This window comes from Hemicordylus capensis, chromosome 2 (genome assembly GCF_027244095.1).
Source record: "Hemicordylus capensis ecotype Gifberg chromosome 2, rHemCap1.1.pri, whole genome shotgun sequence".
Lineage (NCBI taxonomy): Eukaryota > Metazoa > Chordata > Lepidosauria > Squamata > Cordylidae > Hemicordylus > Hemicordylus capensis.
The window spans coordinates 141377401-141402672 of NC_069658.1; the positions used below are offsets into that span (position 1 = coordinate 141377401).

Here is a 25272-nt window from a genome sequence, read left to right on the forward strand (position 1 = left end):
CACTAGTGAGACTCTAGCAATCTAAGGCATAGCAGCCTTTAGACATGCCCAAATTACTGTATTCCCACTCCCAAAATAATTTTCTTCTTGTACAAGCAACTGGGGTGGGGAGCAATTTGGATGGGAGCCCCAGTGAAGGGGGAGTGGGGGTCCAACAGTGAGGTGCCAACTTTGTAAGGCAAGGATGGTCAACTGGTGATCTGGATCTAGTCTCTGAAGCTATTATACCTGGCCTCAGGCCTTCCTAATGGCACAGCGGGAAATGACTTGCCTAGCAAGTATGAGGTTGCCAGTTCGAATCCCCGCTGGTACATATATTGGGCAGCAGCGATATAGGAAGATGCTGAAAGGCATCATCTCATACTGTGTGGGAGATGGCAATGGCAACCCCCTCCTGTATTCTACAAAAGACAACCACAGGGCTCTGTGGTCGCCAGGAGTTGACACTGACTCGACGGCACAATTTTACATTTATCTGGCCTTCCTACCAATTTTTGGTCAAGATATGACAAAAGGTTTATCTACAATTTTCCAGGCAGCAACAACCAACACTTCTCCAATCCAGTTGTAAGAAATAGATGTTCTACACTATAATGGTGTTACCGCTCTGTTTGCAACATGTATGTATTATATGTATTATGTAAATGCACATAACATTGTGTTTGAATATATGTGCTCCACAAATGCGAAGTCCATATTGCTAGCTAGATGGTGCCAACTTTGTTATGGTGCCTGACCATTAGTGAGAGGTCACATCATGTGGCAACTTCCAGCCACTGGCCACTGTCTCATACCTGCCAACATGTCCCTATTTTCCTATTCAGGTGAATGGGAAAACAGGGACATGTTGGCAGGTATGCTGTCTGGTGGCCAGCCATGTCCCAAGGTCTTGGCCTGTTGGTGGGCTTTATAGCTGCTCCCCTCACAAACACAAAGTAATCTCAAATAGGTTTAATGAAGAGTTTATTCAGAAACTCCATTTTCTCCTCCTCCTTTCCCCAGCCTTTCCCTTTCTGACTCCACCCTCCACATTCTCTACAGGATCTCCATTGGGACAAACTTCTAAACAGCAAAGCATAAAAGATACTGGATACAATACATTTCAGCATGATGTGATCAAGAAATTTTGCATTTCTGCTAACTGAAGGACACTTGAAAGGAATGCTGCAGAGAGCATCTTTGAACTGGCAGAGGCGCACTGTCAAATTCCTGTCTCAGCGGTTAAAGCTGCACATTCGTGGAATTAAAACAGGGTCCCAGTTTAATTCTGTCTTAGGTGTTCTTTGAATTCTCACACCTTTGGCTTTTAACAGTACCCTAGTCACGGTATAAGCAACGTGGTTACATGGCAGAGTTTAGGACCCAGAGATTATTCTCTCTCGCTCGCTCTCGCTCTCGCTCTCTCTTTCTCTCTCTTGGCTTAAAGCCTGTGACAGCTGACCGAAAATCAATGAAGTGTACTTTAAGGAGCTTCACAGTGATGCAAGATAAGGCTCAAAAGCTATTCTCCTAACCTTTTAGCCCTCACGCTTTAGAATGGTTTTGTCTTAACTCATTTCTCGCATGGAAGTTGTTTGCCTATGAAAAGCCAGAGATTCAGCTGGAGATGCTGCTGCTATGATGAGGGTGCTAGATTTTATTATACTGTCCCTCTTCTGTGCTAACAGTTCAGGTAAGTGCAATTCATTCAAGTTAAAAATAAGTGTCAGATCTAAGACTGCTTGTGGGAATTCAGAAATGCATTGATGTGCTATAATTAAGCTACTGGAATACTTTTGTTTTGCATGATGCAAAGGACTTGGGAAAGAAATATAAGGTAGCTAGTAGCTCATTTCAGCATTGTGCTGTTCATGGATTTCATCTTCCAATCATCAGCCTTGTATTTGAGAAGACTTTTATTCCTCAACAGCATAGTTCTATGCATGTTTACTTGGGAGAAAGCCTCACGGACTACAGTAGGATTTCTTCCCATATCAGTGTGCAAAGGATTGCAGCCTAAATGATATTCATATTCATTCAATCAAAATGAAACCACCATTGATGATGATAATGATGATGATATATAACATTATCACTGCCAATAATTTATATAGCTCTGTCAGTGCTACATGGTGCTTTACAGAGTAACATGAGCAAGACAGGTCCCTGCCTCAAGGAGCTTACATCATAAATGTGGATGAGGGGTAAGGAAGACAGTGGAGTGGCGGTGGGAGGAGAAATAAAGGTACCAAGTAATGAATGTATGCAAACAAACGTATTTCCATTGGTCACCATTCTTTTATTCCCCAAACACCAACTGCAGTTAATATACTAAAATGTGTGTATGTGTGTAACAGTTTTATTGTTAAAGGGAAGTAGACGGTGATGTGTACACACACACACACACACACACACACACACACACTTCTTAGTGGAAATAATAAAAGATTATAAGCATCAGCTGTCAATTTATTTGATTGCCTATTATGAATGCTGAACTAGACCGAAGTTCATTTCACCAGTCTTCTTCAGCCTTTTCCTATTTGCTTTTCACTCGACTCTCGACTCTCCACTCCCTCAGAGAACTCAAATGGCCTCTTTTCAACAATCTGAAAGGGGATAATGTGATTTCCTGCTCCTTACTCTTTTGGCCAGCAGGGAGTTCTAGAGGCAGCTTTTTACAAGTTCAGTTTCTTCATGAGGATTGTAATGGAGACTTGGGGAATTCATTTATTTTAGTATTTTCAAAAGACTAAAACATGTTGTTATTTTCAGTCTTTTTTATGTTCAGTCTTTTCAAAAAATTCTACCCTTATGGTTAAAAGAGCCCACATGGCTAAAAGAGCCCATCATGGTCAGATGAGAAGTATGCCGACTATATGTATGTGTGTATTCACCAATAAAATATCCAAATAGTAAAATAAAGTGCCCTAAAACCCAAGGAACAACAATACAGTGGGTATAGGAAAGAATCACCCCCTTTGATAGACCTTAAATTCTGGTTCCCTTACATCCTGAAATGAAAACACAAAGAAAATTCCCTTCACCAGCTGTACTTATCCAATGCAACCTATAACATCCAACTGAAAAACATCACAATTACAGTCCAGAAAAAGTGTCAGAGACAAAAAACAAGAATTACTGAGATTGAAAAAGGATCACCCCCCCACCCAATGTCAATATTTTGTTGAACCACCTTTTGCTTTAATAACAGCCTTGAGTCTGTTGGGATACTTCTCTATCAACCTTGCACATCTAGACGGAGCAATATTTGCCCACTCCTCCATACAGAACTGTTCAAGTTCGGTCACATTGGATGGTAGGTGTTGGTGGACTGCTATCCTCCCTGGATCCGGTCGGCCCTCCAAACTGGATGGAAGAGCAAGGAAGAAACTGGTAAGAGAGGTTACCAAGAGGCCAATGGCCACTCTGAAGGAGTCAAAGGACTTCATGGCAAAGAGTGGTTGTTCTGTGCATGTGACAACAATTTCACGAGCGCTCCACAGATGTGGCTTGTTCGGGAGGGTCGCAAGGAGAAAGCCACTTCTCAAGAAAGGCCACATTAAAGCTCGTTTGAGCTTTGCCAGAAGGCACCTTGAAGATTCTGATGCCAAATGGAAAAAGGTCTTATGGTCAGATGAGACCAAGATTGAACTATTTGGCCTCAACACCAAACAGTACACCTGGCGTAAATCCAACGTAGCTCACCATCCACAACACACCATACCTACAGTGAAGCATGGAGGTGGCAGCATCCTGTTGTGGGGGTGTTTCTCTGCCTCAGGGACTGGGGCCCTTGTTAGGGTAGAAGGAAAAATGGGTGGGGCAAAATATCGTCAGATTCTGGAAGAAAACCTGCTACCCTCTGCCAGACAGTTGAGGATGGGCAGAAGATTCACCTTTCAACATGACAACTATCCGAAGCACACAGCAAAACTGACCACACAGTGGCTGAAGGAGAAAAAAGTGAACGTCCTCATGTGGCCCAGTCAGAGCCCAAACCTAAATCCCATAGAAAATCTGTGGAGAGATTTGAAGATAGCAGTCCACCAACACCTACCATCCAATGTGACCAAACTTGAACAGTTCTGTATGGAGGAGTGGGCAAATATTGCTCCGTCTAGATGTGCAAGGTTGATAGAGAAGTATCTCAACAGACTCAAGGCTGTTATTAAAGCAAAAGGTGGTTCAACAAAATATTGACATTGGGGGGGGTGGTCCTTTTTCAATCTCAGTAATTCTTGTTTTTTGTCTCTGACACTTTTTCTGGACTGTAATTGTGATGTTTTTCAGTTGGATGTTATAGGTTGCATTGGATAAGTACAGCTGGTGAAGGGAATTTTCTTTGTGTTTTCATTTCAGGATGTAAGGGAACCAGAATTTAAGGTCTATCAAAGGGGTGATTCTTTCCTATACCCACTGTATATTTATTAGTGTAAAGACTGAATAGGAGGGAAGCAAGCAGGAATATGGGAAAGAAGCACTCTTAAAGCAGTATCCGCTCCTCCCGTAAAAGCTGTTTCAGAAACCTTTTCCTGCCCCTAATGATAACACTTTGCACATTTACAACATTCTTTGAGTCAACAAAGCACTTAATACACATTATCTTGGTATCCCCTTACAATAACTCTGTAAGTAGGTCAGTATTATTATCTCTATAGGGTAGATGGGAGGCTGAAGCAGAGAGATAATGGCTTGCCTAAGACCGCCTGATGAGGTAATGTCAGAGGCAAGAGTTGAACTGCTGACTTCCTAGTTTCCACTGTTAGCAACTGTGCTACACAAGCTTCCTTTAGACCAGGGGTGCACAAGTCAAATACCCTGGTGGGCCAGAACCAAGCATGACTTGGTAGGCAGGTGCTGAGGTAAATTTTCAGCACATTAATGATTACATTAAAATTATTTATTTATTTATTTATTTATTTATTTATTTATTTATTTGACATATTTTTCTACCGCCCAAACTTACGTCTCTGGGTGGTTTACAACAAGATTAAAAAGTAAAACATTAATTAAAAACAAAAACAAAAAATTTAAAAGCAAGAAATTTAAAACACAATTTAAAATTTTAAAACAAAATTCTAAAAACATTAAAACAATCAAAACAATATCAGTTAAAAGCCTGGGTGAACAAATGGGTCCTTAAAGAGTTTTTAAAAAGTTGTCAGAGATGGGGAGGCTCTTATTTCACTAGGGAGCGCATTCCAAAGCCTCGGGGTAGCAACGGAGAAGGCCCGTCCCTGAGTAGCCACCAGACGAGCCGGTGGCAAATGCAGACAGACCTCTCCTGATTATCTCAATGGGTGATGGGGTTCATAACGAAGAAGACGTTCTCTTAAATACCCAGGGCCCAAGCTGTTTAGGGCTTTATAGGTTACTAGTGTTTTCAAGCCTGTTAAAATAACGGGCGCTAGTAGGGGAGAGTTCCTCCCCCATGCCCCACTTCCTCTTGCCCTCCCCCCTGCCGCACTCCCTCCTGCCCTTGCCCCTCCCCCCTGCCACACTGTATGGAGCTTTGTCTGGTTTGGGGGGGTGCTTTTGTGTTACTTTGTGTGGTAAATAACGGGCGCTAGTACCCTGTTTCCCCGAAAGTAAGACCTACCCCGAAAGTAAGACCAAGCAGTAATTTCTGATGTACCGCTAATTGCCCTAGTGCATTTTTGGGGGCTAAAATTAATATAGCAACAGCAATAGCACTTACATTTATATACCGCTCTATAGCCGGAGCTCTCTAAGCGGTTTACAATGATTTTAGCATATTGCCCCCAACATTCTGGGTACTCATTTTACCGACCTCGGAAGGATGGAAGGCTGAGTCAACCTTGAGCCCCTGGTCAGGATTGAACTTGCAACCTTCTGGTTGCAGGGCGGCAGTTTTACCACTGTGCCACCAGGGGCTCTTATAATATAAGACTCTAATATAAGACACTGTCTTATTTTCGGGGAAACACGGTACCTTTTTTTGGGGTTTTTTTCTTTATTCCTTCTCCCTCTCTCTCGCCCTCCTTGCCTTATTTGTTTTTTTGTTTGTCGGGCAGCCGGGCGGAGAGTTCCGCTGCTGCCGCCGCCGTTGCAGTGGGCGGCCGGGCGGAGAGTTCCACTGCCGCCGCCGTCCAGAGTTCTCCCCGGTTCCTGTTTTGCTGCTTCCTGCCATTGCCGTCTCTGCTCTCCAGGTCTCCCCGCGGGCCCGTCTTTTAACTCTTTACTTTTCTCCCCGCTGGTTTTTTTTTGTTCCCCGCTGCTCTCCCGGTTCCTCCGCTGCTGCCACAGCCCTCCCGGTTCCCCCGCTGCCGCCTCAGCCCTCCCGGTTCCCCCGCTGCTGCCTCTGTCCTCCCGGTCCCCCTGCTGTTGCTCAACATGGCCGCCTGTGTCTGGATGGCTGAGAAAGACACGGGCCGGAAAAGGACACGGGATCACGCTCAAGGCTTTTATTATAGAGGATGACCAACACCTTGTATTTTGCCTGGAAACATATCGGCAACTAGTGTAACTCCTTCAATATGGGAGTAATATGGTCTCTCCTAGATGACCCAGAGACCAGCCTGGCTGCCACATTCTGGACCAACTGTAGTTTCCGGACTACATACAAGGGCAGCCCCACATAGAGTGCATTGCAGTAATCCAGTCTGGAGGTTACCAGTAGATGTACCACTGTTTTGAGGTCCTATATCTCAAGAAATGGACGCAGCTGGCGTATCAGCCAAAGCTGATAGAAGGCAATTCTGGCCACTGCCTCAACCTGGGACACCAAGGAGAGACTTGGATCCAGAAGCACCTCTAGACTGCGTACCTGTTCCTTCTGGGGAAGTGTGACCCCATCCAGAACAGGCAGATCAAAATAATCTCTCGAGTTCCGACCCCGCACAATGAGTACCTCCGTCTTATCTGGATTCAGTTTCAGTTTGTTATCCCTCATCCAGCCCATTACCACCTCCAGGCAGGCATTTAGGGAGGTTATGCCCTCTCCCGATGATGCTGACATGGAGAAATAGATTTGGGTGTTATCAGCATACTGATAGCACCCTGCACCAAATCTCCTGATGAGCTCTCCCAGCGGTTTCATGTAGATGTTAAACAACATCGGAGACAATACGGAGCCCTGAGGGACACCATACCAAAGTTCAGATTTTGAAGAACAACAGTCTCCAAGAGACACTATCTGGAATCTGCCTGTGAGGTAGGAGCAGAATCACTGCAAAGCAGTGCCTCCCACCCCCAAACCCCTCAGATGCTCTAGAAGGATACTATGGTCGATAGTATTGAAAGCTGCTGAGAGGTCCAAAAGGACCAACAGAGTCACACTTCCTCTGTCATTTCCCAGTTGGAGATCATCCATCAGGCCGACCAAGGCAGTCTCCACCCCATAGCCTGTCCGAAAGCCACTTTGAAATGAGTCTAGATAATCAGTTTCCTCCAAGACTGTCTGGAGCTGAGAGGCCACCACCCTCTCAGTCACCTTGACCAGCCATGGAAGGTTGGAGACAGGCCTGTAGTTACTCAGTTCTGAGGGATCCAAGGTAGGCTTCTTTAGAAGTGGTCTAATAATTGCCTCCTTAGTATTAAAAGTATTAATGGAAGCAAGTATTAGTTACCCACAGCACAAGGAGGGAAGTGGAGGCTCCTAGCAACCTTTCATCTTCCTTGTCACCCATGCACTTTCAATGCCTTCAAAGGCTGGTTTCGAAAGAGGGCTGACCCTCACCAAGACCATCGGGCAAGGCTTCATTTTGCACCTCACCTCAAGCACCGCAATACTTTGGGCCAGCTCTGGGGCCAGCAAAAAATTCCCCAAGGGTCTTATGTTGTGCAGGCCTGCTTTAGACCCTCGGTCTCTCTTTTCTCTAGAACACTGCTCCTCCCCTTCATTTCCACATTGCTTTGCTACGTATAATATACAAAGAGAAACATATCCATTCCAGCTTCTTCACAACTGTTAAAGGTCAAGGAGTCTTGGCCGTCTTTGCATCTGGTAACTTTGACACTCAGACAAGTAGGGCGTGGCAGTTTCCAGTGGTGTCAGGTTTGTTAGTTCAAAACTAACATGTTGGGCCATAATAGTGACCATTAACAAAACAGCTTTTGCTCACCATCAAGCAAAGATGCACTTAGGTGATTTTGGAGCCTGGACCTAAAGGCCTTTAGAGCCCTCCCCCCACAAAAAAATTAATCATCATCCCCCTACACACACACACGCACGCACGCACGCGCGCACACACACACACACACACCATGACACATGCAGTATTTTTAACACAGGGGTTCTTGAGGGCACAAACAGCAACTGAATTCACAATAATATAAGAATATGAAACAGGTATATTTATGCAAATATGCATTAGCAGAAACATTTCAACACACAACTTGACATATTCCCATCCCACATATTTCTTCCCTCACTCCTCCGTCTATCTCTGAAGCACCCAGCACAGGTCATAATCACACTCAGCTGCCCGGCAAAGTGCGGGTCAGAGGCGACCACACCACCTGGGACAGGCTAAAGAGGATTTGGTGGCCCCCAGAGGATGTGGAGGCCCTGAAGTCCAGGGCTAAGAGCACCACTGCCATCAAGTAACAGGCAATAGACGAACCGAGAGAGAGAAGGCTATCTCTTTGCTTGGGTGTAACAAAAGCCTTATTCACACATTATGTTCAACATGCAATACCACTACAAGGGTAGGCAGCCCTGGCTCTCCAGCTGTTGTTGAACTCATTGGGGCTATTTTCATGCACAGGATGCCCAGCCCAGTTTTGCCAGCGCATGAGAACCACTGGGAACCCTGTGACTCCTGCTGGTGGTGCGGAGGCAAACTTGCCTCCAGAGCCCGCCTTCAAAACCAAGTTAAGGGAGCAAATGTTTTTTTGATCATCTGCCAGCCCTGGCTGCTTGCAGACTACAGGGCTCCCTGCTGACAGTGGGGATCCCCATAATGTACCACACACTCATGTGATGCATTATGGGAGTTCTGAGGAGCTCCCGGCACCCAAACCTCCCTGCTGCCGGCAGCAGCAAAAGATTGTTGGGTGCACAATCCACGCACCCAGCAAAGGGGAATGGATTGTCTGTGGGGGAGGTAAGTTTTTAAAAGCTCCCTCCCCTCGCCCCTTGGAGCCCTTTCTTATGATTGTGAGAAAGGGCTCATTATCCCTAGCTACAATTTATTGCGGCTGGTATGATAGAAGTTGTAGTTCAATAACAGCTGGAAAGTGAAGGTTGCCTACCCCTGCTGCAGTGTACTTTTCACAAACTATGCTCAATGGACATATAGTAGTACACTTATTAGCTGTACCCTGCATTTGAGGAGAGTGGTACCCATGTTCAGTTTTAAAATGTGAGAGCCATCGTGGTGTAGTGGTTAGAGTGCTGGACTAGGACTGGGGAGACCTGAGTTCAAATCCCCATTCAGTCATGATACCTGCTGGGTGATTCTGGGCCAGTCACTTCTCTCTCAGCCTAACCTACTTCACAGGGTTGTTGTGAAGAGAAACTTAAGTATGTAGTACACCACTCTGGGCTCTTTGGAGGAAGAAAGGGATATAAAATGTAAATAAAATAAACAAAATGAATGCATGTACAGTCATTCTACAAACACATATACATACGTACAACATAATGATTGAGTAGGGTTAATGTATAAAAGGCAAGGAAATAGTCTTCCCATTATTGTTCTTTCCACCAAGACCTCCTTATTTGCACAACAGTTACAAACCACCAGATGTTACAGGTTAAAAGCAGAACAGTTTGGGTGTGCAGACACTATCTTCAGCTGCTAAGCAGTTGAAGATCATGTCTGTACACTGAAACTGTTCATCCTTTAACCTGTAATATCTGGTGTTTTTTAATTGTTGCACAAATAAGGAGGTCTGGAAAAAACTGCTTGGAATTCAATATGCACATAGCATCATCAACTTATCAACTTCCCAGTATTAGTAAAAGTGGTAATGATGGTTGTCCTTTACACAGATGTATACATGATTTGGAAGCACCGATGGCGCTGCCTTAAGACCAGTTTCCCCCACTTGAACAATCTCAATTGTCCACAGATACATGAATATACAGGCAAACGTAATGCGTGAACTGAAGAATCCAGAATATAGTCAACAACAATCCCCATGATTGTGGTAGTATACTTCCACTTAAGAAATAAATCTGTTCTGGATTTTCCATGGAAAAACAAATATGTGAAATGAAATGAAATTTCCTAAATCTCTTTAAAAAATTAAAAGTATAGTAGTTTGCAGGGAAGAATATAGCCTAATTATGTATTGCCCTTTTACGTTCCTTTTGGGGAATCTGCTGTGGTGGAACCTCAGTGCAGAAGGTGTGCATTTTTCTCAAGTGCCTTGGTGTGAATATGTCATGCCTCGCTGTATACATTTGCCAACCCAATTTATATATATGTCACAGTGTGGATTTTTAATATATGGGACTGAATCCAAAGGTTCCCTTTCTCCCTTTTCTCTTGAGGAAGACTCCTTCCTTTAGAAAGAGGGAATGTGTGGATCCAACCTGTGGTCACCTGCACAGGTGTAAAAACATAGGTGTTTTTCTTGTAGAGAAAGTGCCAAAGCATCCCCTCACCTCCAGCCTGCTCTGAGGCACCAGCCTTTCCCTGGATTTTGAAGGTGCCATTTAAGACTCCAGTTGCAGGCCGATTTTGGCCCGGACTGAGCATCTGTTCTTGGATACATTCATGATTAAAGAATGGAATAATATAACATTTTGAGAGCCTTTTTTGTGATTATTTCTTTTCAAAAACAAAACCCCTCATATTTACTGAGTAATATTATCAGCAAAGGACTTTTATTTTCTCAAAACAAATGGATTTGTGTGCCTTTTGGTATGCGTATCTATTAAAAATGTATGAAATTATTCACAACTATTAAATCAAATGCTATCATTCAAACATATTTCTCATTTTATAGGACCTATGAGACTAACCCTTCCTCCTTTCCTCATCCATCTCTCCTGCAGTTTGCTCTCTTATATAGCTTGCACTACTGGATCCTGATCCAGTTTTGGATCATAACATTCTAGGAAATACTTCCAAGCTTGTACATTTCCCCATGTTGCTATTCCTTTTAAATGCCACTTTTAAGTTTAAACATACACTTTTATGATGCCAAGTCACTAGCCCGAGTATACTTTGTTCAAAATGTGAGGGGATCATACCTTCCAAGAGCAAAAGAGCAATCCTTTTGAGGTTTTCTCCACACACATCCTACAATCTTGTAGGGCTAATGAGATGGCCATATACAAGTGCTCCTTCAGATGAGCAGTGGAAGATGGGCTTCCTCGAATGCTTACAGTTGTGTAGGAGGGAGTTTGAGTGCAGCTTGTCATGCAGAAACTGTGAGAAAAGCTGCAGCAGTTGGAATTTTATTTATTTAAAAGATTTATATCCTTCATTAAAACTCCAGGTGGAAATTCCTTCATCTATATCAAGGGATCCCAAGCTTAGCTGTGGTACTCCAGATCAGTGCTCTCTCTAATTTTCTTCATCTGTGTGCGGAATGAGTTTTGTTCTGGGCAGCAGTATCAAGACGGTGTGCATGCACATGCATTCAGGCTGGGGCCTTCCTGATTCAACCTGAGCGGGATCTAAAATTAACTGAGCAGACATCAAAAAACTTGTGAGCACATGCACATGTGCACGCCTTAGAGCAGGGCTGCTCAATTTTTGGACTATCATAATCCCCAGCCATAGTGGCCAATAGTCAAGGATTATGGGAGGCCAATTTCTGCAGGAGGGCTGAAGCTGAGCAGCCCTGCCTTAGAGGGAACACTGCTCCAGATGTTGCTGAACTACAACTCCCATTATCCCCAGCCACAATAAACTGTAGCTGTGGATGATGAGAGTTGTTGTTCAGCAATATCTGGAGTTCCACAGCTTGGGAACACCTGTTAACAGGCACGTAGGCTCGAACCTTATGGCCAGCCTAGTGCTGCTGATTTGGTCTGAAACAATGCGAGTGGGAGCTAATTTTAACCCACATCTTCTGTAAATAGTGTTTCCCTATTTAAGGTGTTTCCTCACCTTAAGTGGCGCAGCGGGGGAATACTTGACGAACAACCAGAAGGTTGCTGGTTTGAATCCCCGCTGGTACTGTATTGGGCAGCAGCGATATAGGAAGATGCTGAAAGGCATCATCTCATACTGTGCAGGAGGAGGCAATGGCAAATCCCTCCTGTATTCTACCAAAGAAAACCACAGGGCTCTGTGGGTGCAGGAGTCAAAATTGACTTGATGGCACACTTTTACCTGGAACAGCAAAAGAGTAAGGAGATGGCTTATTTTACCCAAGCACCTTGTCCTATCTTCTACCAGAGCCAGAAGGGGAGTCCACTGGGGTGAACTGTAAGGTATTCACAGTAGACTGCCACCACCCACACTTCACTTTGATGTGGGGTAACCCACTCTCCATATAAGATTTCTAGGGGGTAAAGTGGCAAAAGCCTCCCTAGAAGGGCTGAGCATTCCTAGGCCTCCAGAGGTGTGTGACTAAGACAGACCCAAAATGAAGAGTAGCACACTTCACCAACAAGGGTTTATTATTAGTTTAAAAGAAAAACAAGAGTATATAATCAGAACAATGGTCTCTTCATAAAGCAGATTGTGTGTATGAGTGAAAGAGAGACGTTTTCAGCAACCAGGATTGGTCCTTTTGCTTTGATTTTTCTGGGCATTCCTCCTTATTAAGAAAGGCCCAGCAGCTCAGCAGCTGCTCTAAGTGAGGCCTAGTCCTTTCTCAAATCCTTCCCATTGCTACACACCTTCAATAATATTTGTCAGAATGCTATCTGGTTTGGCTGGATCCAGATTACTGGCACAATATCTTCTTTTATATGTAGCCCCTCCAGTCAAACTCCTCTTATCCATTGCTTTCTTTACCCTTTCATTTTAATTCTAGTAAAGTGACCCACCACTCTGAATACACATTAGACTACCCCTTTTGTTCATGCCCACCCACTGAAGTCCTGTGATGAAGTACTTCCCATGGGAGTTAGTTCTAAAAGGAATATCCATGACATTTCCCCATCACTCTTTTAATGCTTCACCTTGTGGCATGAAATAGATTTTTATCACAAGCCGTTGGCTTTGATTTTACTGTCCTTAGATCAGGCTTGCCCAACTTCAGCCCTCCCACAGATGTTGACCTACAACTCCCATAATCCCTGGCTATTGGCCACTATGGCTGGTGATTATGGGAGTTGTGGTCCAAGAACAGCTTGGGGGCCCAAGTTGAGCAGGCCTACCTTAGATGATGCAACATTTTGTACAGTACTTCCATATCCAGTCACATTCTCCGCCTTTCTTTTTGTCTTTCAGCTTTTACTGTGTTCAGCTCATTTGCCGAGAATGAAGATGCCCTCTTGCGGCACTTATTTCATGGGTACCAAAAATGGATCAGACCAGTAAAAAATTCCAATGATACCATCAAAGTGTACTTTGGATTAAAGATATCCCAGTTAGTAGATGTGGTAGGTAACCTATAGGACTATTCCTCTGGGACTCATCAGGGAAAAGGATATCGTGGCTGATATCCAGACTAATCCTGTACTGATGCACCAGGGTTTTCCACTGTACAAGAGTGTGTGTGATTTTTGGTGATCGCTCCTTCTCTCTGTACCTGACTAAATCGGAAACAGAGAGTCTGAGAGCTGAGTTGACACATCCCAGCCTTGGGCCATGAGGTTTCCAATTCAAGCTCTGGAGTCCTTGACAGCCATGGTGAAAGGCAAAGACCAAACTGCTGGATTTCTTTCAGCTATGCAGTTATATAAAAAGGCTCAGGACCAGCCTTCAAGGCAACGGGTTGTAATTCAAGCAAAATAGTTCCTTTTGCAATTGCTAGGCAACTCTCTTTCCCACTGTTACGTATAAGTGGTGTTGTTGGTCAAAACAGGTGCACTATTACAGGTTAACTGTTTAGGGACTCTCCTGGGAAGCCGAACTCCCTGGGAAATGCTAACAGCTGCCTCTCCAATGGCAGAGAACATTGGAAGGTTTTCTTTTCTTCATCTGCTTAGAAGGAATGACTTCCTTTTCCCCCCCCTACAGGATGAAAAGAATCAGTTGATGACAACAAATGTGTGGCTGAAACAGGTAATATGATGGTGGTATATAATTTGTAGACATTTTGTTGTGAATGCAAGAAAAGCCTCATGGAAGGCTCAAACTATGATGTGCAGTTTGACCATGAGTGCAAAAAATGAATGAAGTATTCTCTTTTTAAAAGTTTACACCATATCTATTTCCCACACTGCTTTCCAGCCTTGCACTGGGGAGAATCTAATAAATTGTCTCTCTACCCCATAAAGACTTTGTCAGGAAAAGCTGGGCTCACTAGGAAGTCCAATTTGGACAAAAGGAAAAAGGAAACTGTACCACAGACAGATGGCATCCTCCTTCTCCCAGCAATGGTTCCACCTGTATACTGAGAGGCACTGCCTCTCATCCCTTGCTATCCTCTAGAAGATAGGAGGAAGTACCCACCAGAAATCTCGTATGGACAAGGGAGGAAAATAAGCAACTAGTTCTATCAGATATTTTCCTAGGATCCTCCCTAGTAAATAGTGACCATTGGAGCATATGCATAATTCCTCCAGGATACCCGGAACTTACTACAGGAATACAGTCATATGGCCATTAGAGGCCATGTTGGTTCCAGACAGCTGTGCGGATCAGTGTGGAATGAAATCTGTCCCCTGTGTACATGGTGGAGTTTGGATATACTGCAGTAAGACACCCAGTCTTCTCAGCTACAGCAGCCTGGATTTGCTCTGCTAGTGTTAGGGAGCAGGCTGTAGTCCTAGGGGGATCTATCGGGAGGAATCTATCAGGGTTCAAAAATATGCCAATCACCTTTTCTTAAGTTTTGGCTTTCTAAAAAACAAAACAAAACAAAAAACCAGTCCATCACTAGTCCTTTGGCATCTAAATATATAAGGAAAAATATAATGCAGGCAATATCCTGCCCAGGTTGTTTTATAGCTGCTTCCCTCATTCATACAAGGAAATCTTAACTAAAGATTTATTCAGCAACGATTCCATTTTCTCCTCCTCCTTTCACTCCCCCTTTCCTTTCTGATTCCTCCCCCTCACACTCTCTACAGGATCCCTCCTGGGATAAATGTCCAAACAAACTGAAAAAGATCACTCTATAGAACACAACACAGTTGCTCAGTTAAGAAATCAACCTGCTCCTGCTATCCAGCGTTCTAGCTGATGCATGCAACTGGAATGGCGGACAAATATGTGAAACATTAACCTTTTGTTAAATTTGAAAGTATTTGTATTTAATCTAAAGTTAATGCAGTAAACAATTTATTAATATTAGGGTTGACAGGGGCATAGCAAGGTTGGAGTGGGCCCAGAGTCAAGATTTTAAAATGGCCCCCCTCACTGAAGCTCAGCTCATGAAGTAAAGAAATCTTAAATGAGGTTGAATAGTGGTAACAAAAAGCATAGTAAAATATCTATATCTATATCTATATCTATATCTATATCTATATCTATATCTATATCATCTATATCTATATCTATCTAACCTATGTGCCACAATAGAACACCATCCTAAATTATTTTTCAAAATGTTTTGTAAATTGTGGATTATGCAAGTCATTTAATGGTACTAGAGAAAGACATGCTGCTCTGGTAGCTCCAGGTCTTAACACTCACATCCATTTTGAATACAACTGAAGGAAGCCTAGGTGGGTGCGCGGCTGGGCACCCGGGCGGGTGTGAGGCTGACATGACAAGTCAGTCATGTGACTTGTCTCTGGGGGGGGGGCCAGGCAGTGGGCCCCCAGACAACTGTCTCCCCTTGCCCTGTTATAGTTACGCCCCTGAGGGTTGATGTTATAGCTTTAAACATATTAGAGTGCATTTAGGTTTTTGCTGTTTCATATTGGATTATGATTTTTGCACAGTGTACCTTTTGTCCTCCCCCAAGATTTTTGGCTATGTCCTTCTTGAATTGAGGGTAGATGAGCCACTGGGGCTCACACAAGGAGGTTGTGCTCATGACCTTACTGGGGAGTGGAGGTGGGCTGCGGGGAAGGCAGGATCTCATTTGTCTTCCCCATCAGATGAGCGGCCGCCGTCCACCCCTCTGCTCCACCATGTGCTTACACAAGCGGTGGCGCAGCAAAGGGAAGTGCTGGGAGCAGGAGGACTTCCCCCTCCCGTATCCCAGGGTGTCCTAGGACATGAGCATGGTGGCTGCTCTCGTTAGAGCAACTGCCACACTTGGTGCGGCTGCTCCTTTCCCCCAGCTCATTACTGGACATGGTGGTGGGCCTGAGGGAAGCCGTTTAACCTGGAGAACCTTAGGTTCACTCAACCTCGGCTAAACGCAAGGTTAAGAAGTAGGGCTTAGTGCGGGGAAGCCTAGTTTAAGGTGCGTGCGTGAATACCCTTAAGAACTTACTCTCTGAACGACTTCCTCCTAGCTTCTTATGTGTTCAAATGCAGCTCAAGTCAGCTAAACGTGTGCTGCAGTATAATATCTAAGCAAGTCCTCCTAGTAGATTGCTCAGTCTTGGCAAAGCAGGCTGTTGCAGCCCTTAGGGACTATTATTTCTCTCTTGGAGGGCACAAGGGCGATTGACAATATCATTCGGTTGACTTGAGCCTTCTGCGGTAAACAAAAACGCTTGAGGCATCTAGTTGGAACTGCTCATATACTGGAACATATTCCTGTCGTTCATTGGTTCATATACCAAGCTTCTCTTCTTCACGTTGCCATTACAAACAATTTGTATTCTTTCTCCTTGCTCTGCAAAGTATAGTACTTATTTAAGATGTACACCTGAAATAATAGGTAAAGTAAAAATAGGATATCCAATAATAATAATTATTATTATTATTATTTTGCATTTATATCCCGCTTTTCCTCCAAGGAGCCCAGAGTGGTGTACTACATACTTAGGTTTCTCCTCACAACAACCCTGTGAAGTAGGTTAGGCTGAGAGAGAAGTGACTGGCCCAGAGTCACCCAGCTAGTATCATGGCTGAATGGGGATTTGAACTCGGGTCTCCCCGGTCCGAGTCCAGCACTCTAACCACTACACCACGCTGGCTCTATGCAGTAGTTAACAGCTTTTTCTGCCTCTGGCAGTAATATAGGACCTAAATTCAGTTTTGTTATTCTTTGTCTTGTTCCTTCTGACAGCAGCAGATTGACATTGAACCCACTAGTGTTGAGGCATGGGGGCCCTGGACAACAGCAGTGTCTCCACACACCTGCTGACTGGCTGCTACTCAGTGGGGCTGCTGCTCAGAGGTGCTGAACTTCTTCTGTGTAGGAATTGTTCAAGATGAGAGTCCAGAGATTCTAACCCAGGGCGGCTCAACTTTGGCCCCCCTGCAGTTGTGGCCTATGACTCCCATAATTCCTGGCTATTAGCCACTGTGGTTTGGGATTATGGGAGTTGTAGTCCCAAAACAGCTGAGGTGGCCTAAATTGAGCAGGCCTCTTCTGACCTCATCCAGACATTCTAAAATCACCCCACTGTAGCCACGTACAGCGGGGCAAAGGGGGAGGAAGTTCCACCCCCACTACATCATTCAGCAGCACAAGCCAACACTCATTGTCATGCTCACGGCCCAGCAGAGTCTGCGCATACCCCAGGAGTGCACATTGTAGAAGAGGCAAGCGGTGGGTGCTGGTCAGGTGTAGCTGAAGCCCAGAAGCTGCTGTGGATTGCAAGTCAAGGAGCAGCAGCAGAGAAACAAGAGTCAAGAATTCAGGCAAGGAGAGCTAGAGACTGGAGCTGGTCTTGGAGTTAAAAATGGGGAGAGGACTCCCTGTAACAAACAGTTGGTACCAGCAAAGACCCAAAGCCAGGAAGGAACTCATACAGTCCACAGGAGAGCCACATCTTATCCTGCAAGCTGAGGTGACTCCTGAGGAGACCTCGGTTAGTCCCCCTCTTGAGTAGACCCATCCTGAGGCAAATGCTTGGCAGCCAGGTGTGCACTCCTGCACCAATCTTGGAGGATTTCCCAGGTCTTGCTGCACCTTTGCCGGAGGGACTTTGCAGAGGTTTCTCTGGGAATCTGAGAGGCTGGAGAGGGGTCTTGGAGGTGCTACAGTTTGTGAAGTTCCTGTGGGGGATAGGTCTTCGGAAGCAGGGTCCAGTGTGAATGTGGGGCTGTGTCTGTAGGTGCAAGGCTGTCAGGTGGAGGAGGAAGGTCTGGGGTACCTTCTAGGCTAGGAAGTTCATGGGGCTCTAGACTTCAGTTTGGGGTCGCAAACCTTGGGTCACTTTTGTGATAAAACTGTGGTTTCATGCATTCGGACAGCCACCAAATCAAACCTCTGGCTCGTTCACTTCTAGTTTGGTGTTATGTGTGAAGGCGGCCACTTTGGGCCAGTTACTTTTCTCTGAGCTTAACCTATCTCACAGGTTGTTGTGTAAATAAACACAACCATGTATACCACTCTGGGCTCCTTGGAGGAAGAGAGGGATATAAATGGGTTTTTTAACACCCACCCCAACACCCACCATTATATATTTGGCCATTTCAGGCCCGATGGTCAGGACAATAAAACACGACAATACACTGAAAGTTGAAAGACCTGTTTTTGATCTCCAGGGGTATGGATCTCCCTGTTAAAAATTATAATGTGCATTTGTCCCCCTAGATGGTATGGACCACTCCAGCTGACTCATGTAATGGGGGGGGGGGAGCTGGAAGTGAACACCCTCAGGCAAGGACTTGTCTTTGCTGATGAAGCAGGGAGCTGCAGAAGCCTTCATCAACTTTCTCCTGCCATCAGCCAAGTCAGCCAAGAGAGGGTGGAGGCTTGCTCAGCTGTTACTGTACACGGCCCTTCCAGCAGCAGCTGCAGCCTGCTTGATAACTGTGAGGGAGAATTGCCGTGCACATACAGACTTTGCTGGCAGGCTGATCAGTGCCTCCCCTCCACAGTTAGCCTGCCTGGCTGGTATCGCTCTTCTGCCCTCCTGGCTCAGGCATGCACACACAATAAGAGTTATTTTTTCACCATATCTCCAGGCTTGTTTTCAACAGTCAGCCGGAGATTTATGCCAATCCTTTCTTCAGAGAAAGTTATTTTTAGTTTTCCATTTTCCATTCATGCATCCTCTAATTTTCAAGTGGTCTGTGGGGAGAAAAAGTAAGCCTACAAAAACAACCAAGGTTGGTACCTCACTTTATATATTTAGAAACCGCACTTTATTTATGTACTTCATTTTAACTGGGTCCAGTTGGTCTGGAGGGGGGAGGGCTGGGTGCAGATGGGGCCCCAAAAGAAAGCTGAGCACAGGGTCACACTAACTCTAAACCTGCCTTTGCCTTCTGGGTGTTTCTCCCATTCAATCTCCCTGCACCTATCTTTCTTCTTCTGCCTTTCAAAAGAAAGAAAATGGTGGTAATGTAACTGGTGCAACCTAGTATGGAGTGGAGCAAATCAAGATTGAGAATGGTAGCCTACCAGTTTAAAAACTGGTATTTGCAAATGTGGTAAATAGTTCTTAGCCATGTCAGTCTTAAGGAACATAGGGGAGCAAAGACGGTGCAAAAAAATATAGATGACCATCCCTAAGGATCCATGGTTCTGGCAGTCAGTGCAATGGATGAGCCACTTGATGGGTGAGCCACTTGATCTCTTGATAGATCCCGACTGGAAGTGAAATAAGAGCAGACTGAGCTTTTCTTGGCAGCCTCCTTGGGCAGGGCCTAATCCAAGTTCCAGGAGCCCCTTGGCAAACTGCCTTCCATGGGCCTCCTGCCACCAGAAAAGAGAGCGGCACTGTCATTGTCATTATGAAGGTTATGGGCACAGAAGTGGGATCTGCAGTGGGCCCTGAGCCCTTCTGAGGCCCTGGACCCTTGGCAGCTGCCCTGTGGCAGCACCAGAAGCAATAGGAGGGCAGGCCTATAAGGGGCAAAGTACATTTCTCTCAAAGTACAAAGCCTTCTCTGTTGCTGCTGCCCCCAGACTTTGGAATGCTCTCCCAGTGGCCATTTGCTCCTCAGACTCCATCACAGTTTTTAGAAAGCTTCTTAAATCTTGGCTTTTTACCCAGGCTTTTACATGACCATTTCTATGCTGCTTCTATGTGTTTTTACTCTTGTGTCGATGTGTTTTTATGCTTGTATTTTATAGATTTTAAATTAGATTTGTTTTATATTTTTAGCTTAATATTTTAATTGTCATTCTTATTGTATGTTTTTAACTTTCGTAAACCACCTTGGGGTTGTTTTTAATGAAAGGCGGTATAGAAATTCAACAATAAATAAATAAAAAATAAAATTTCTAGGTCTAAAATTTCTAGGTATAAGAAAATAAAATTTCTTATAAATAAATATAAAATAAAATTTCTAACATATGTCCCATATGTTAGGATTCTGAAACAGAAATGGGGAGGGGGCAGGTGGGAGGAGCAACTATTTTTCTGAGGGAATGCCTGCCAACGCTTGGACCCCCGCTCCCCAGAACTGCCCTTGCAGCTTCTGCCCATTGATGTTGATGGCTGATGCAGGCCCTGCCCTCAGGAATATCCAGTTTTACATGCTGAGAACTCTGGGCTGAGGTGGATTTGCATTTGAAATAGCTTGTTGTGCTCTTTGATATCTTCTTAGGTTAATAGGTTGATAGGATTCGCCTATCAAGAAGGGCACAAAAACCAAATTTAGAAGTCTCAAGGAAAGTGGCTTACGAAAAATAATGGGGGGGAAATTAAAGATGCATTGGCTGCTTCCAGGGTATAATTGATTATCTGAAGCGTGTAAATCTCAAAGAGGAAGATGAATTTTTTTTTTAGTATGTTACTCTGAGTAGCTTAACTAGGGATAATGAGATGGAATCAAGAAACCGAAGCGTTAGCTACATGCTACTACATATAGTACAAATTACAGAGCCCAGATGGCAGCTTTCCTAAGTTCCTTCCCCATTGTGTGGGGGAAGAAGTGGACAGAAAAATCAGACCCACCTCCCCTACATGTGTGCAGTGCTTTTCTACTCAAATCCATCTCCCAACTCACCTTCTATTAAAAATAACATCAGTGATGACTCATAAATTGGTTCACTGAAGGTGAAAAGGTTTATCCTCCTGAGCAACCATCAAGGGGGAGAGGGACCACCCACTGCCCTTACTGGAGAGTGTTGCCAGTGCAGTGGCTCTCCCTTCCCTGAACTGTTGCATGCATGAGTCATTGCTGAAATAAACCCGGAGCTTTCCCAGAGAGCAGGCTTTACCACAGGTTTTCTGTGAAGCTTTACTGTGAGTTCAAAGTTGCCCCAATAAACTGATGCAAAAAGTGGATTTTTTTTTTTACCCCGGATATAAATCATCGCACATTACACTCTAATGTGTGAAGAAAAACCCAAATTGTGTGTGAAGTACTCGCTGATGGCTCACAGGGACTTTGGGGTAAATTGGCTGATATGTGAACGCACACCTCCATTCCAGAGGCGATGTGAACTAAAAGCTGGGTGTGAAAAACGTCCTGGTGTCAAGACTCCAATAATTGTATTTGTGCACAGATATATAGTCATCACCTAAGAAGGAGACACTGAGGAATGGTGTCAGGAAAAGCTGAGGGGGCTTCGGTTTTTGCAGTGGTCTGAGTATAAAATGGCATCAGTCAGATAGGGTTGATATCAACAGCTGTTCTCTGTATCATGTGGAGTTGGTTTCCATTACTGGTCAGCCGGGTATCAGAACAGCCTTACCGGGGCAGAGCTATAATTGGGTGAACGGGTTCAAAGAATCCGGGCTGTGCCCAATCAGGAGCCGCCATTCGCGGCCCGGCCCCCCCCCCCCCGCGTCTGACGTCAGATGCGGGGGTGGTAGTTTAGCTCCCGAGCGGGGGCCACGCGGCCCCTTTGGGAGCTAAACAAAGGCTGGCGCTATGTTTGCGCGGCCCCTTCAGGAGCCGCGCGGCCCCTTCAGGAGCTAAGACTGGTGCTGCGTTCGCAACGCAGCCCAGAAGCGGAAGAGCCGCTCCTGGGTTGCGCTGCGAAGGCAGCACCAGCCTTTGTCTAACTGCCGAAGGGGCTGCGCGGCCCCTTCAGCAGTTAAGCTGCTTCTCCTGAATGGAGCCTCAAGGCTCTGTTCGGGAGCCAGACCACGCCCCCCACGTCTGATGTCAGACGTGGGGGTGTGGCTATCCTCTGCATCTGATGTCAGACGCAGGGGCGGGGCTATCGGGGCGCCCACCGCGGCCGCACATGGGCCGCCGGCGGGCTAACTACGCCCCTGAGCCTTACCACTGTAAAAGCAAAACTACACTTGTGGCATTGACCTGTGAATGTTTTCAGAGGTGAAAGGTCTCACCTACTGGTTTCTGCAAATCAAGCTGCTGTTAAAAGCACCAGACTAAGCTGTTTGTCCTTGTTTCTGGTCAGCTGGCAACCTTAGCTACATGGCATGGCTGACGTGGGTGATGTCACATATCTTCAGGCTGCAGTTATATGCACCCCTACTTGAGATTAGGCTATAATGGCTGACATGCTGCACAGGGCAATGTGGGCAGGGTAACATGGGCCGTTAGATGCCGTACAGGCAGGGTAATGTGGACAGTTTAGTTGCTGTGGGCATCTAAAACAATGCCTGCGCTGTTGCAGAACAGGGCTGGTGCACTGCTTCTTAAAATTGTGCAATTGCACTTCTGTGATGCTACATAATTGGAGATAATGTATGTAGCACCACAGAAGTGTGACTGTATAAATTTTAACTACTGGTGCACCAGCCCTGTTCCATAGCACCATGGTCATTGCTTTAGATACCCACAGTGGTGAGGGCAGTTTAGAACCACCCACATTACCCTGAGCAGCATATCAGCCGTTGAATTTAGTGAGACTTACCTCTGAGTAACTACATGTAGAACTGGACCACACATCTTCCCCACCCCCTCTCTCCCGGCATGTTGCTGGTGCCCATTACTTCCTGTTGCTGAAGATGGAAAGAGAGAAAGAGCTGTCAATGTTTAATTTTCAGCTTCACATTACATGGTACAAGAGGTGCAGAATATTTGAAAAACCCTTCACTAGACAAGAGGTAGTGTGGAACATATTTTGGGGGAAATGATCTGTGTACATTCTCCACAGGAAGATGCTTTTATTGCTGATATTGATTTTAGTTGATACACTCATTCTTCCTCGTTTTGCATTCCCACAGAAAAACCTAAAAATGTATAAATAGAGTTACTTTCCCCCCCTTTACTGTAAGCATGATGCCATTCTGAGAGAGCTCAGTTTATGCACTGCAGTGTGAAGTTAACAGAAAGTTGCCAATTGACCAGAAAAAACTAATTTGGCCTGTTCTTGTTCCTTTAGCAGCAGCTTGATCTGTAGAAATTAGCAGAAGCTTTTTTACACAGGGCTTTTAGTTCGCATCTCCTCCAGAATGGAGGGTGTGTGTGTTCACATATCATCCAGATTTACCCTGAAGTCCATGTGAGCTATCGAGGAGCCCTTCACACACGATTCAGTTTTTCATTGCACATTATTGTGTAGCCCGATTTATATCCAGGGTAAAAAAATCCACTTTTTACATTGAGTTTTTGTGGCAACTTTGGACTCGCAGTAAAGCCGAAAATGCTCCAGGTGGATATTTTAACAACATGGAGATAAGCACAATTTCCTGGTGATTAATGTCTGCAGATCAAATTACTGTTTAAGATTCAGGAACAGCATTCAATTTTTAAAAAGCCGCCACAAGTCAATGCAACTTTTTAGTATTATTCCTATTATTATTCAAAATAAGCACATCTAAAAGGCCTTTCACATTTGTGGTGAACTTACATTTTTTGAAGAGAATTGTGATGGTGCTTCATCTTCAGAGATCAAGATTATATTTGTTATCATAATATACATTCTTGTCCCCAGAAAATCTCTGGCATTTCCACTGGAAAACCCAGAAATTTGCTTATAGTCTGAGGGTCCAGCCACATGACTGTCTCGGCACACAGCAGCCACATTTTTTTAAGTTGCCTCATGCCAACCTTTAGGGCCAAACTAGATGATGTGCCTGTTGCATGACTGGGCTTGCATATTTCGTCTTTCAAAAGTAGATAGCATATGTAGGAGGCCCCAATCTCGATCAGATTTCCCCCAGGGGAAAGCTCCCAATGGTGCTTTTCGCATGCATGCATGTACACACATGTGTGCGCACGCACACACACACACACACACACATTGCACATGCTATTTTCATGAACAAAATCAAGCACACAGGCCCCAGTAGTATAGCTGGTGTATTGTGTAGTTTGTCCCTTAGCCAGACATTCTGTGATATGGAGGGGACCAAAGGTGCACTAGTTGGTGAGGGGATTATAAGTCAGTGTGAAATAGCAAAAACCTAACTGTGAACAGCTCAGGATATTAGCTTTATTAAATTTAATGCATTAAAAATAGGTGGCAAATTTCTAAGTGTTCCTAATGCCATTGCATCTATGGGGCAAAACACTGGCAGATGGGAACAAGTTGACTTCTTTCTGAGTTATTGGATGAAATGTTACCTGCATGTTTTTCATTATAGCAATTTTAACTGAAAAGCATAGGGCACAATCCCAGGTATGGTTAACTCTCCCGTTCTTAAGTGGAAAGCTGTTGGGGAAGTTGAACTGGTGGAAGGGAATTTTGCATGCATTGGTAGCACATGTGGCACAGGTGGATTTGGCAAGTGGGGGCAGATAGTTATAGGCCCTCCTTTGGCCCTGTTGGTCTCTGTGATTCAGATTTTGTAGTTGATTGCAAGATGTGCTTATATATACTGAGGTGGATATGGACATGGGCTCTCATTAAGATACCACCAAACTAATTCTGACAATGGAACCATGCTTCTTTTGCTGAATATTGCAGGAATGGATCGATCAAAATTTGTGCTGGAATCCTGAGGACTATGGTGGAATCACTGCAATTCGGGTCCCATCGGAATCACTCTGGCTCCCAGATATTGTTTTGTTTGAAAAGTGAGTAGAAGGATTATTGCAATAATTGAACAGTATTTTGGCACTGTTGCGGTTTGTGTGCAGGGGTCTTAAAAAACAAAAGCCGTGAAGTAGGTTAGTTATTATAAAGCAACATAAGCAAAGAGACAGGTCCTGCCTGGAAAAGCTTACAGTCTTAGTTTTGATGTAAGCCACCAGGAGGAGGAGGAGCAAGAAAGAAAGTGTCAAGGGTAACAGGAAAAATGTGTGTAAAAATGGTTATGGGTGCTTACTCCTTGTTTCACTAGGGGGTGGGGAGCTATATCCCCTATATATCTCCCCTGTATTGGGAGGAGCCATAGCTCAGTGGTAAAACACATACTTG

General features: G+C 44.7%; 1 protein-coding gene across 3 annotated transcripts in view; it reads left to right on the top strand.

Moving 5' to 3' along the window:
• The first annotated feature begins 1335 nt into the window (after nucleotides 1-1335).
• The window catches only part of CHRNB3 (cholinergic receptor nicotinic beta 3 subunit), a 32003-nt gene continuing 8066 nt past the window's right edge, over nucleotides 1336-25272 (top strand). The window contains exons 1-4 of one of the 3 annotated variants that reach the window (XM_053303255.1): nucleotides 1336-1672; nucleotides 13308-13459; nucleotides 14040-14084; nucleotides 24820-24929. In XM_053303255.1, coding sequence (XP_053159230.1) covers nucleotides 1618-1672; nucleotides 13308-13459; nucleotides 14040-14084; nucleotides 24820-24929 — 362 coding nt within the window. In that variant the 5' untranslated portion in view covers nucleotides 1336-1617. Of the gene's footprint in view, nucleotides 1673-13307; nucleotides 13460-14039; nucleotides 14085-18905; nucleotides 19149-24819; nucleotides 24930-25272 lie in introns of those variants that run through there. The other 2 variants (XM_053303257.1, XM_053303256.1) reach the window with 2 other exon arrangements.